Source organism: Centrocercus urophasianus, unplaced genomic scaffold, assembly GCF_019232065.1.
Source record: "Centrocercus urophasianus isolate 14NV4802_14NV808 unplaced genomic scaffold, USGS_Curo_1.0 seq_15, whole genome shotgun sequence".
In the NCBI taxonomy this organism is placed as follows: Eukaryota; Metazoa; Chordata; class Aves; order Galliformes; family Phasianidae; genus Centrocercus; species Centrocercus urophasianus.
In genome coordinates this window covers 41,309,298-41,323,325 of record NW_024884697.1, presented here as the reverse complement: position 1 = coordinate 41,323,325, position 14,028 = coordinate 41,309,298, and the positions used below count along the sequence as shown (strand labels likewise).

Sequence of the window (14,028 nt, the reverse complement as noted above, 5' to 3'; positions counted from 1 at the left end):
CGAGCAAGTAAGCGAGGGCAGCGGCGGGGCCGTGCGGGCGGGGGCCGTGCCGTGCCTTTCTGCCGCCCCTCGTCTCCCCGGCCCGGCCTGCCGTACCTCCGGTGTCGGCCCGAGCCCCGCGCGGGGGCAGCCGGGGGCGTGAGGGAAGCCGGTGGCGGCGGCGGCTCCCCGAGCTCCGCTCCGCGAGGGGCTGCTTGCGAGGGGCTGCCATGAGGATCCGGCTGGCGAGAAGGTGGACGTGGGTCCGCAGAAGCTGTGCGTTGTTGGGCTTCTTGACTGTCGCCTACTTCGCTTTGGAGCTGTCTGTTTCTTCCTTCGGTGCCTCCCTCGCCGGGGAGAGCATCTCCAAAGGGAAATGGGAGCGGCGCTTTACGGACGGAGCAGAAGAGGCGGTGGATTTGGCTCGCCCGGTTTATGACAAATCTCCACCCGATTCTTATGCCCCGGGAGAATGGGGCAAACCCACTCGCCTGCAGCTGAGCCCCGAAGAAAAGAAACAGGAAGCAGAGCTGATCGATAAGTATGCAATTAATATTTATTTGAGTGATAAAATCTCTCTCCATCGGCACATTGAAGACAATCGAATGAGTGGCTGTAAAACTAAATCATATAACTACAGAAAGCTGCCCACAACCTCTGTTGTAATTGCCTTCTACAATGAAGCCTGGTCCACGTTGCTGCGGACAGTACACAGTGTTCTTGAAACTTCTCCTTCAGTGCTTCTGAAAGAAATTATATTAGTGGATGATTTGAGTGATAAAGTGTATTTGAAAACTGACCTTGAGAAGTACATAAGCAGCCTGAAAAGAGTTCGTTTGATACGGACCAACAAACGGGAAGGGTTGGTTCGCGCGCGCTTAATTGGAGCTACCTTTGCTACTGGTGATGTCCTCACCTTTCTCGACTGTCACTGCGAGTGTGTCTCCGGTTGGTTAGAACCATTGCTTGAGAGAATTGCCGAGAATGAGACCGTTGTGATCTGTCCTGTTATTGACACCATCGACTGGAACACATTCGAGTATTACATGCAGTCAGCGGAGCCCATGATCGGGGGCTTCGACTGGCGACTGACGTTCCAGTGGCACTCAGTGCCGAAACACGAACGGCTGAGGCGCAAATCTGAAACAGACCCAATCAGATCCCCAACTATGGCCGGGGGCTTGTTTGCTGTCAGCAAGAAGTATTTTGAGTACCTGGGTACCTATGATACAGGAATGGATGTCTGGGGAGGAGAGAACTTAGAGTTATCATTTAGAGTGTGGCAGTGTGGAGGCATGCTAGAAATTCATCCGTGCTCTCATGTAGGCCATGTGTTTCCAAAGCGTGCTCCGTATGCTAGACCGAATTTCCTTCAGAACACAGCGCGTGCTGCTGAGGTGTGGATGGATGAGTATAAAGAACACTTCTACAACAGAAATCCTCCAGCGAGAAAAGAAAACTATGGAGATATTTCTGAGAGAAAGCTACTAAGAGAGCGTTTGAAATGCAAGAGTTTTAACTGGTATTTGAAAAATGTCTTTTCTGAGTTGCACATACCAGAAGATCGTCCTGGTTGGCACGGTGCTGTCCGCAGCATGGGCATATCGTCAGAGTGTCTTGACTACGTTTTACCAGAGCATAATCCTACTGGAGCTCACCTTTCTCTCTTTGGATGTCATGGTCAGGGAGGGAATCAATTTTTTGAATACACATCAAATAAAGAGTTTAGGTTTAACTCTGTGACGGAGCTATGTGCTGAAGTCCCTGAGCAAGAGGATTTCATAGGTATGAGGAGCTGCCCAAAAGATGGATCTCCTGTCCCAGAAATTATTATATGGCATTTCAAAGAAGATGGGACTATTTATCATCCTCATTCTGGAAAGTGCCTTACTGCTTATCGTACTGCTGAGGGGCGTGCTGATGTGGAAATGAGAACTTGTAATGCTGCAGATAAAAATCAGATGTGGAAATTTGAGAAATAATCACTAGCGGTACTAAGAATCAAATTGAGCAGAGTCTCCAAGGTTTTTACATATGTGAGCAGATAGCAACGTTTGACTGTATACCTTGGAATGTCTTCAGATGTGTCTTTCCAGTAGTGGTGTAGAAACTATCTGCTGTGGTGAACTATATGGAAAGCAAAAGCAAATGCTGGGAGTTAGTTTCTTAAACAGTGATTTACATTTCTAATGCCTTCTATTTTTGTAAAATTTTGACCAATTAGTTTCTTATTTTGGTCTCTCTTAATTATGGCAAAACAAATCCTTTTGAGTGGACTGAAGAGGGATTTTCTCATTGTTTACTCTTAGAAAATGAGCGCATTAAGCCTGCACAATAATGTTACGTGCAAGTAAAAATTTTGTACTTACTGAAGTTGAGGTTCTTGCGGTGTTCACCTATTTGCAGATTCATCGAAATAGACATATCTGTTGCCCTAAGTTATACTGCAATAGCATGTGACTGCATTGACATTGATGTGGAAAGCTGAATCTGAAGTCTTGGAATATTCTGGGAATATTTTTTCTAGGGAATTTACATGCTATTAAGGGTTTTAGGGTGACCTCTAACAATAATACCGCATTGAAGAGAAGGAAGGACTTCTTAGAGTGTGTGGATTTGGGCACAGCTTTGCAGTCTTGCTCCTGTTCTGCAAAACTCACCTGGCCAGGATGAGTCTCAAGTTTAGAAAAGAGAGCACAGTAGCAGTGAAACCAAGGACATGCTAGAGGTGCTGCAAACGGGAAGAAATGAGTGGTTAGAAATATGAGTTCTGCTGGAAGGTAGTAAGTAAAGCACAGAATTGCATTAGCTGCTGCTGTTTCTTTGCTATGTATTTAATATTTACATCACTGTGTAAGCTTTTCATTAAGTTGGGCTTTGTAGAGCACAGTCTATGTGACTATGCCATGTATCTTTTTTTTTTTTTTTTTAATTTTAATGAATCTTACACATTTTAGACTGACAGCAGAGTAGGGGGGAGAAATACGAAGGAAAAGTTGAGCTGTCTTATTTTGTATTATATGTTTGTCACCAGCTGGCATGCTCTGCACACTTGGTAGTCTGGAAATAATGCAACATCCACAGGTTCTTTCTATTCACCATAGTGTCGTGGGAGGCCTAGTCTGGAGTTGCTGAGGTAAAGAGGGCTGGAAAGGCAAAGGAGAGATTGGAAGAAAACAAGATGTCTTGTGAACCATATAATAAATCTCATTAATGTTTTCTGTATCCTGTTATACTGAGCTTTGAGTAACACCGATTCTAGAATCATGTCATGATTAGCTTTCAGTGTGATTATAGATAGTAGATGACTGATACATTTTTTGTATTTGAAAAAAAAATCTTGATTCTGTGGTTTTTAGTTATATGCAATTAAGTTGAACACTTATTTTTATGTTTTGGGCATTTGAAGTTTGTTTGGTCCCTTACACTGAAGTGGTAAATGTCTTTCAGTAGCCACAGTATAGTAATCCTTGACTCTGGGCTGGTGGGAACTTGAACTTCGAGCAGTAAGAATCTGGATAAAGACAGCTGAGCTATGCAGTAGATGCTTGTTTAATAAAGGCGTTGCTAAGTAGAAGGATTAAAGGGGAGCAAGTGAAACCTGAAGTGACTATATTAAAGATAATAAAGCAAGAGTTAAGAAAGATATATGTTAGTATCTTAGTAATTTTGAAGAACGGAAGGGTTTGCGTGCAAACAGGCTGAGATTGAAGGGGAGCAGAGGAAGAAAATTTGGAGTGGGGGATACAATGTTGAATCATGCTCAAAATGCTTGCCACTGTGTGGCATGAATTGTTTTAAGCCTCTAATTTACTTTTAGGAGGTTACTTACAACTTAATTTTTTCTCTTTTTTTTTTTCTCTCCCCCTCCCTCCCCCCCCAAATACAATTTTGGGGTAAAAGGAGCTTCTTTACTATATAAGGGAGACATTCCGGAAAAAATCCATTCCACTGCAGTAAGGAATTGTTTTGCAGACCTACGAGTTATGAATCATGTATCAAATGGTAAAAGGCAACCAGTCATTAAGTACTGGAGGAACGAATTATACAAAGTTACGTGCTTTTGTGAAAAGCTTGCTGTAGGCTGTTATGTTCAGTAGGTACAACAGTAAAAAGGCCTGGGTTCTTCTACGTGACTGAAGCATCAGCTGTATATGCAATGCATGTTTCCTCAGATGAAAGTAAAAAGCGTGAATATGGACTATGCAAATTTTATGCAATTAACTTTTTTTAGGGTTTGACAAAAATATATATTTTGTATAATGAACAATGTTCATGTTAAATCTGCCATTTGAAGTGTTCCTTATCTGTTTAAGCAATAAATCAAAGTGAATCTGCCTCTTAAAGTTTAAAAACTTATTCTATGCATACTTGAACCTTTCTTCCTTCTCCCCAGTACCTCCCCTTCTGTTTTTGTGGTTATTTAAAACCTAAATAGAACTGGGAGGGGAAACAAAACCAAAAAAGGCAAAAGCAAACTACCTGGCTGAGGTAAACAATCTGGATTTCAGACATAAAGTGTGTATTTTCTCCCAAATGGAGGAAAAAATTTGGAAGGGGGAAGTAGGCAAGGAAAGAAAGAGAGAAGAAAAGCTTGCTGTTCCCAGTTCAGCTAGTCTTGAACTGGGTTGTAGCAATTGTACAGAAATCTTCCAGTCTGGTCGTCTCCCAGTGCAGATTCCTGGAAAATCTGTAGCTGTGGAAGATTTTCTATTCTGTTTAAATTTTAAAAATTTGGAGAGCACTTGTATATATTTTAAACTACTGATTTTTATGTGACTTAAGCAACTGAATGTAAATTTAACACTGAATGAATGTGAGATTACTTTGAGGTTTCTCTTGAAAAATAAAATCCAGAATGATAATTAAATGTTGGCTAGTTTTGTTTTGTTTTTTCTTTTAATTTATTTATTTTCTCTGCCACTTGCATAAATAGCTTATGCTACATGGTGAAATTGCCACGATTGTGATCTTTGTGGGAGCTATTGAAATTTCTTCATGTGGAGTCCACTGTTAGAATCCCACATTAGTTACTTGGTCAGAGGTTTAACTGCTAACTCTTTTCCTTGAAGTAGGAAATTTTTGGAATCGCTGCTATCTGTGTTTGTGTTGTGACGCTGCACCTTATCACAGTGTGATTTGCAACGTTGCTGTAAGGTGTGAGATTTTCCTGTTTGTATTGTTGTTCTTCAAATATTCACACACACGTTCTTGTTCTCCATTTAATGTGTAATCTTTGCACCGAGTGAGCTAATCGTGCTGGGCATGTTTCAGTATGAAGGGGGCAGATGGGATGTAGGGGCAAAGGAAGAGTGAACAAGTGGTGCATTTAGCTGGGAAAGCCTTGCTATGTGTATCCTTTCTGATCTTTTGCACAACTTTATCTTGTAGTCACTACTGTGGTGTTCCAGGAAATGGAGGCGTAGTACGTAATTCCATACTGAGGTACCTTGTGTTTATTTTTCTGTATCTACACATACATACATTTCATGATGGAACACAGGCACTGCAGTTTGAACTTTCTTGTAATACTGATGTATGTTGTACCACCTCTGATGGAGTTGAAATTGTAGTACACAAAATGCTGGAACCATGTTGTATTATCAGAGGATGTGGAATCATGTGTTTTGAATGAAACATTCAGTGCTGTCATGGTGGTGTGACAGAAAATGGCAATCAAGCACAGCTTGTTTGGATAAGTACTGTACTTTGTAAGGCTTTGTATTCACATCTGCCAGGGCACACAGGTGGAGTCTGAAATTGCACATTAACGGCACTGTATTAACTCAGGACGACGTATCACCTCTATTGTCCTTTTGATTATTTATTTTTTTTCTTTTTTCTTCTGTATTGCAATTCCATGAAAGGAAATTTTTTGTTCATTTACTTGTTACTTTATTTAGTTCATCAGTTTCTGACGTGCTGTTGTATGAGTCTGCAACTCAAAAAGCATTCTTAGTTAGAGATAATCTTACCTAGGTAAGTGTGATGAGCATAGTTCCTGCTGACAGTTATCTGCACTGTGCTGGAACACTCTGAGTATGTTTGTGTCTCAGAACTAACTATAAAATAAAATAAAATAAAAAGATGGGAACTGCATAGAGTCTTGGTGGGTGAGCAGTAGGGCTTAGGAAAAAGTTAGGAATTCAGGATTTCCATGTTTGAACTAAAAAGCCTGAATTGAATGCTGAATTGAATAATAATTCTTTGGGGGCTTTTTGTCATTAAACGTGGCTGAAGTTGTCGATCAGGTGAATCCAGGGGAAATCATTAATTTAGGGTTTGTGATTTCTCCAGAACATTTACTGCAAGTGTGTGAAGATGGGCTGAGTTCTCTGTGTTCTCAAGACACATTCATGGCACTTTGCACCCAAGGAATGCTGCGTGGCAAGCTGGAGAGGATCAGTGTGATGCTGTTGTCAGTGTTGGCTGGGAGATCCAAGAAAGAGAAGATAGAGATAGGGAAGTACTTCAGACAAATCTCAATGCGGCACAGGTCACTGTGTTAGGATACCAGACAGAGCAGGGAGCCTCAGTATATGGGCTGCCTGTACCCAGGTCACCACCTGGCTTTCTGGCAAGACAGTTTCAGTGGAATTTTTTTGCTCCTGAGTTGATCAGTAATCAAACTATAATTTTGAAAAGGGGTATACTATGTAGAACTGGAGAAGGGGCTATAATATACTACCTTGGGTATAGACAGTGGGAGTCCCTCCGTGGCTTGTGATTGAATTCTGCTGATGTTGCCTTGGAGCTGGGAGCTCCGTGCTCTGTGAGAACCATGGGAAAAAATTAAAATACTGTTTTCCTTCTCTAGCCCCATAAAGATGATGCTTTTGAACTTCCCTTACCTTCTTCCTGCCAAAGAAGATAAACTGGTATGGTCAGTAGAGAGTAGTGCTCTTTGTTTTCTTTCTTTTCAGTTGAACTCTTCTTTGCTTGACATCGATACGTGCAGTGTAAATAGTAACGTCCAAGCTGTCAAGGCAGAGTTGAAAATATGGCTTATTCAAGACCTTAGAATCACAATTTTATGAAGTTTTATAACTCATTTTTTAACTTCATAACATTCAAACAGATTTGTGAGCGTTGTTTTCAGAATTTTTAGTTCAAAGCACATGAAGAGGCAGAGTCTATTGTGTAAAGTGGTGATTCTGAATGAGGCGTGTGTTGGACGGCCAGATTGTGCGTGCATGTCTGTAGAGAAATGTTGGCCTCTAGTTGGACTTGAGCTGACTTCTGAGAAATCTGCTCTTCGTTCTCTGATGAAAATCTTATCAGGCAGAAAGTAAATAAAATGAAAGTTGGAAGTTAATAGATTTAATAGAGCAGCATACTAGCAGGGATCCAGGACGAAAGGATTTTCTTGAGTTGTTTTCCCTGGTTTCATTTAAAATGGGATTAATAGCTAAGGTGGAGGTCTGCCAAATATTTCTAAGTACGTTTGGTTAAATCCTCTAGTTCTAATTAATGAACTGAAAATCTATCAGATGGGTATCTACTACCATTCTTGAATACATTATTCAGTGCAATACTTGCCCTTCCTAGTAGCTGGAAGATGTACCTAGAGAAATAGTGCATTATTACAGGTCATGAATCATTTTTGTTCATGGCAATAATGAAACACAAAGATGAAGACAAGTTGAAAGATAGAAAGTGACCAAAGACGAAGTGTGACTGAGAATCAAGGTAATTTGTGTCCTTTTTGCCTGTTAGTATGCTTTTAATGTGAAAAATTGGAGGGGATGTTTAAATGTCATAAGCATATTTGAAATGAACAGTAGCTGATAGTGATAGTTATAAATACCTTGATTTTATTTAATAATATTTAATTGAACAGAAAAAGTAGATTAAGAGGTAGGGGGGAAGTATAAGGGGATTTATTCTATGTGCACTCGCTAGAGAAATACATTACAAGTTCAGAGGCTAAAAAAGAAGCAAGTCAAATAAAAATGAGCAGTATGCTTCAGTTTTTAACAAGCTAAGTAATGGATTCAGCATCAATCAGTTTCCAGTCAAAATATGTATTTTCTTCCTTGATATCCTGTAACTCGAACAAATAGTTGTCTCATTGCATAGGAGGTCAACCACAGCAGTCAGAACAAATCCTTCAAAAAGAACAAAAAACAAAAAAAAAACCAACAAACCATGAAGCTAATGAAAGATGTATATAACTTGTAATAGATTTCTTACCCAGCTAGATCATGAAACTTGACAACACTGCTGGAAGTGGAGCTGTATCTGCAAGAATGCTTAACTCTTGAGAAAATCTAATTGCAATCCTGCTTCAAATAAGTATTTTTTCATATTTCTGCAAATATGTCTTACTGCTCCACTTTTTTAAGTATTTTCAAGAATCAGACTGGTATAGGAATAAATTGGAATCTTTGTCTTTTGGGTGTATTCTCCCCTGGCTATGCATGCACACAGCCCCATTTGGTGCATGTCAGTGAATACCACCCAGTTCTTCCAGCAAATCAGAATGCAAGACCATCATTAATTTACTGTCACTGATTGATTCTTATAGTCGGGACACGTGATTTTGGTAAAGCTTGGCAATACTGGAAGACCTTGAGGATACTCAGAATCCTCTCAGGAAATATTTTACTGATTGGGAGGAGGACTGGAGATAGCACTTGTAGGTATCCACAGGATTTGTAAAGGATAGTGAGGACAAATTGGCAGTGAATGCCTGCATCTCAGACTGTCTAAATGATACTGTGTGTGGTTTCAGGCTGATGGCAATACTGTTGGGCACTGAGAGTGTCTCTATAACAGTAGCGCTGATGATGTGAGAGCCTGCATGCGGGGTTGTGGCTGAGCCCTGCAGACACATTTCAGCATGTGTGTGCATACCAAATCCATCAACGTGCCTAAAGGTGCATGTTCACACCACACAGCTCAGCATGTATGGTGTGCATGCCACACACGTGAGTACACCTGTTAACATCACACCTCAGCATATGCGAATGGACCCAATATGTTCCTCAGCATGCCCGTTCACCTGTTTTCATTTCTCCTTTCAGTATGCTGTACCATGCCTGTTTGTATGTTTTTACATCACATTCCTCATCACAATTGAGCGTGTGTGTCCTATAGGAAAAGCAGAGCTTGGTTTCATTGCAGAATACCTTAAACATTTTTTTTGGCTTATTGAAAGCCTAGGTGTTTGTTTAGAGAACAGGCACAAAGCAGTGTGTAAACTTGACCTTTGCGTTTAATCCAGGTCTCTGTTCTTTGGTATTCCCTTCTATTGTGACACATGACCACAAAAACAAATTTTCTAGCATTATTTCAGACTTGGCTGTATGTACAGAAAGCCCTGAGTGTATGAACTGGACCAAGTTGCATATTGAAGTAGCCCGAGAGTGTTTTTCAGCTTTCATCTTTCTGGTTACAGGTTGCAGGTGGTCAGTTATTATCATTGCTACAGCGAGCATTGGTTAGTTTTTTTTCTCTGCATGGATTTCTGGTTACATTGTATTTCTGGGAGGAGAATGTGCCCCAGATCCCTGATGTGGCTCCCCTCAAAAAACTGCTCTGGACCTCCTGTGTTTGTTTCGTTTCATTTCTGATGCTTTGAATTGGCCATGGAGATCTGCATAGGCAAAGTACAGTATGATAACAGGAAGCCAAATGTTAGGATACTGGCTGATTTAGCAAAGTGATGGCAGGAGGTAAAGTCAAGGTCTGGTTTGTCCCCCTGCCGGACCCCACATAAGCTGGGTTGGAAGGCTCTTGCTCCTCTCCTTTTGCATGCTTAATGTATACACAGTGTGAACTTGAGACAAGAAAAGTACATCAGAATGTGAAGAAACAATTCCTAAGGTTCTGTGCCTGAGTAAAATGGAGAAGCAGTGTTACAAAGGAGATAAAATCCTGTATAGTGAAATAAAGAGAAATAGAAGAGTTAATTTGATGGAAGTGATTTCTGATGCACATTTAACGCGTTTACAACTTCTAAAGATTAGATCTGATACTAGAAATTACTTTTGACAACAATATTGCCCTGTGAACTCCTTTCTAAAATAAAATATTTGACTTTATAGCAAAAAGCTTAGGTATTAACCATATACTCTGAAGTCGATTTCGGCTTCCTTGGATAGGTTTGAGGCATATTCCTGGTAAGGGGACCTAACTTCCTTTGCAGCCCAAGTTCAAAGGTTTGATTTATTTTCTTTCCCTGGGCTTAAGCTTCTCAAATTGCCTCAGGAAGGCGTTCATGTTGCCTCGGGAAAAGAATTCTGCATCTGGTCTGCCAGTTATTGACCCTTTCCTGTGCAAGTTCTGAACTCCTCCGTTCTTCTGACCCTGGAGTTGTGTTAACTGGGCTTGAACTGCAGCAACAGAGATAATAAATAGCCTTTAAACTTCTTGGTAATGAAGAGGTGATTTGAAGAGAGAAACCTCCCTAAGGATGGAGAGAGGATGCTGTTTCAGCACAGGCAGTGGGGAATCCAAAGGAAGAGAAAGAAAGGTTTTTGTAGGTGTTCCAGGAAAACAAGAATGTCACTGCTTGTGTCATTAGCCTTGAAATAATCCTGTGAGAGTGCAAGTAGCAAGAAACCAGGCTTTAAATTTATTATACTGTCATCTCTTAAAATATTTCCCTTAGTTTTAGAACTGGAAGCGAAGAAGGCTAGTATTTGAAAGTCTGTCGGCAGTCTGTGAGGTACTTATTCATGTTCCATAGGTAATTGGCAGTTCATACATTTTAAATTTTAGGAAACATCCACCTTCTACGTTCCACGTTTTCAACATGACTCCTTCAAATTTTATTGTGGCTTATTTTTCATTTTATTTCCCTTCTTGTTTATGCCACTCTAGGTCACATTTTTCTGAATCAAAGACAAAAATAAAAATCAAGTACCTTTAGCAAAAGCTTACTTTGAAATAAAGAGATCAGAAAAGTTGGAATTGGGGTGTGGCTAAATATCCTATGCTTCCGTCAGATTTACGCCTACTGATATGGGTATTGGGAAAATCCAGTTCCACACCTTCTAGCAGAAGCCATTTTGGGAGGAAAATGCTATCTCTGAGCCAAGCTGCAAAGTCTAGTATTTTATGTAAGGTTAACTGACCTCATTTCTTCAGTTGCTGCCAGTGCTATCCTGCTGCCTGAAACAGGCATCTGTTTAGATACACAGGCATCTTTAGGTACGCGTTCTTTAGATATACATCTCAGTTTAGGTATATGAAGTATAAGAAATGTTGTCCTGAGTTTAAGATTGTCTGTTTCTTCTGAGTTAAGTAGTAGGTGCTCCAAAAAAAAAAAATAAAAAATAATTCATCTCAGAGAACAAAGTTCCTGAACATATCATTGAAAAGTTTCTGTTGTTTTTAATGACGTTCTTAGTATATGGTAACACAGTATCTGGATCCACACTCATGATATGTGTAATGTTCATCTTGCTCTATATGTGGGAGAGCTAGCTGTTAAGCATTATTTGCCTTTACTTCCCTAGTCTTTTCATATCCTTGCCATAAACTGTTGATGATGTTTCTGGCTGCCAGGCTTGCGTTGAGGCCGAGCAAACCAATCTATCAACTGAAACCCAGTAAATTCTCCCTCCCCTAATACCCTCCTAAACTAGCAAGGTGATGGTGATTTCAAATCTGTAATCATATGGTCTGATTTTTCAAATAACAATTGTCAGACTTTTAACATGTTTTAATCATTTTTTGCCAGCTACCTCTTCTTTGGATAGGTGTCTTATGATATGGAAGCTGAAGAAACAATGCAGAGCTTACAAATTTGTAGGTCACACGGATGCTGTGACCAGTGTGAATTTCTCACCAGAGGGGCAGCTACTTGCTTCAGCTTCCCAGGATCGTACTGTCAGACTGTGGATTCCTTGCATGTGAGTGTCATTGGGAGATGCTAGCTATATGTTTCTTTAATGTGCAATGTGAATACTGGGGCCCTTTCACGGTAAATGTTTCTGTTTGCTTCTCATGTCCCAGCCTGGGTGTTGACAGATACAGAAGAGCACAGGTAGTGTGATTCTTTACTGTTTACTTTTCTTCTAGGAAATAGTCTAGCAATTTAGAGATTATAATTTCATGAGTGTGCAGGAATACACGTGGTAATATACTTCTAGTTTAATGGGTGTATTTCTTTTATAAGAACTGCATGGCTGTACCTCATTTTGGAGAGACAAATGATGAAAGAAACAAGAAGTGTTTTTAAAGAAAATATTATAATTGATTTGTCTTCTTAGACTTATTTTCAAGCAGCTGTAATTATGAGCTATCCAGGATGATCTTGGGAAGAGTGGTGTTATTTTAACTCTTAAACATTTTGTAGATTAGTGTATCAAAATATTTAATAAATCCTTTTTCAAATACTGCATGGAGAATGGATCTGATAGTTGCAATATTTTCCAAATATTGGTCATCTCAAATACGATCACTTTTAAACCTGTATTCTGATATTTTATCTGCAAATAAGGCAAAAAAAATATTGGCAGCAATGATTTAGCCAGTGTGTATTGCTTTTTTCTGTTTGGATGAGATGTAGTCTTCCAAGTAGATAATTTTTTTTTTTTCTTGCATTTTTTAACCCTATTTTTATTTAATTTAATTTTTTTTTTTTTTTTCCAGTCATGGTGAATCATCAGTACTGAAAGGTCATACAGCATCTGTCCGTAGCGTAAGCTTCTCACATGATGGCCACCTTCTAGTTTCAGCATCCAATGATAAATCAGTCAAAATATGGAGCGTTCAACGTCGGCGCCTTTTGTTTTCACTGTTTCAACACACTCACTGGGTTCGCTGTGCCAAGTAAGCTTTGGTTTTACTCTCCTCAAAGAGGCTTTCATGGTGGATTCTGTGTTCAGAACTCCTTGAAAAGGATCTTTATTTCCTAAAACAGAACTAATTGAGGAAAGATCTGTGAATCGTATAAGCTGATCTATCGCTAATAATACAATTATAATAAGCCAATATCTCACACACACATAGTTTGCATTTATCTCCAAATTAAAATCTGAAAGTTTGCTTTGTGTTAATATGTGCACGTATATCAGACACTGATTCTTCATCCTTTTACTCTAAGGGACGTTTAGGTCTTAGATACCGAGTAAAGGATATTTAGGTTGTATATCACTGAGTGTCCTGTCTGCTTCCACTATCCTGTGTATGTCTGTGCTCTGGTAACAGCTTACTTTGCAGCATTCGCATATGTTTAGTTTTATTTTTCATGGCAGTGATTTTCTTAACTATTCTTCAAACAATAATGGCATAAAAAAAGGTCAAGAGTCAAAGTGAGTTAAATTTACAGAATTGGAGAAGGTAAAATAAAGTCTTTGTACTGAAAGCTAAGATTAACATCCCATTTATGGCAGAGCAGATTTTCAAAGACAAAAAAAAAAATTGTTCTTTCATAATTTCTTTCCATATTAATGGCAAATCTCCAGCTAAGAGGCCCACTTTAAACATCTTGGGGAAGAAACATGATACTTGTAAAGCACTGAGGCCCTACAAAATTCCAAAGTATCTAACCTTGAAAAGAAAAATGGAAGCTGTCGGAAATCACAGTTTTCTGTAATTATGTCATTGGTATCTGAAATGCCAACCTTAGGCTGCTGTTACTGTTGGTTTTTTCTCTTTCCATCACTTATGGGTCTAGTATTAATTGTAGTTGTCTGGAAAAGAAAAGTATAGAGGAAAGTTTACAGTTTTATTACTTCCTGAAAAACATGAGAAATTCAAATGTTGTTTGAATGCTATACATTTTACTTCTGGGTAGACTTATCAGGTTCTGGTGTTTTGCTGCTTATGTCTAGAATACAAAGTGACTGATACTTCTCAGACTAACAATCTGTACATTTCCAATTTCTATACACGTTCCAGATTTTCACCTGATGGAAGACTAATAGCATCTTGCAGTGAGGACAAATCTGTGAAGATCTGGGATACAATAAATAAAACATGTATTGATAGTTTCATAGATTATGGAGGGTAAGTGTTGCTATAAAAAAATGTAAGTGTATAGTTCTAATAAGATTAAGTTTGTGTTTTGTTTTGTTAATGTGTGCTATTTGAAGA

At 39.4% G+C, this 14,028-nt stretch overlaps 2 protein-coding genes across 2 annotated transcripts in view; both read left to right on the top strand.

The window, feature by feature from the left end:
* Positions 1–14,028, top strand: part of POC1B (POC1 centriolar protein B) — a 41,089-nt gene that overhangs the window by 413 nt on the left and 26,648 nt on the right. The window contains exons 3-5 of the mRNA XM_042815900.1: positions 11,669–11,840; positions 12,583–12,762; positions 13,834–13,941. Coding sequence (XP_042671834.1) covers positions 11,669–11,840; positions 12,583–12,762; positions 13,834–13,941 — 460 coding nt within the window. The remainder of the gene's footprint in view (positions 1–11,668; positions 11,841–12,582; positions 12,763–13,833; positions 13,942–14,028) is intronic.
* Positions 174–4,849, top strand: GALNT4 (polypeptide N-acetylgalactosaminyltransferase 4). The gene has a single exon (XM_042815899.1). The coding sequence runs from the start codon at positions 210–212 to the stop codon at positions 1,959–1,961; it is 1,752 nt and encodes a 583-aa protein (XP_042671833.1). The 5' UTR covers positions 174–209; the 3' UTR covers positions 1,962–4,849.

Excerpts from the sequence above, each read along its gene's own strand:
- GALNT4 (XM_042815899.1), top strand. The coding sequence starts at position 210 with ATGAGGATCCGGCTGGCGAGAAGGTGGACGTGGGTCCGCAGAAGCTGT.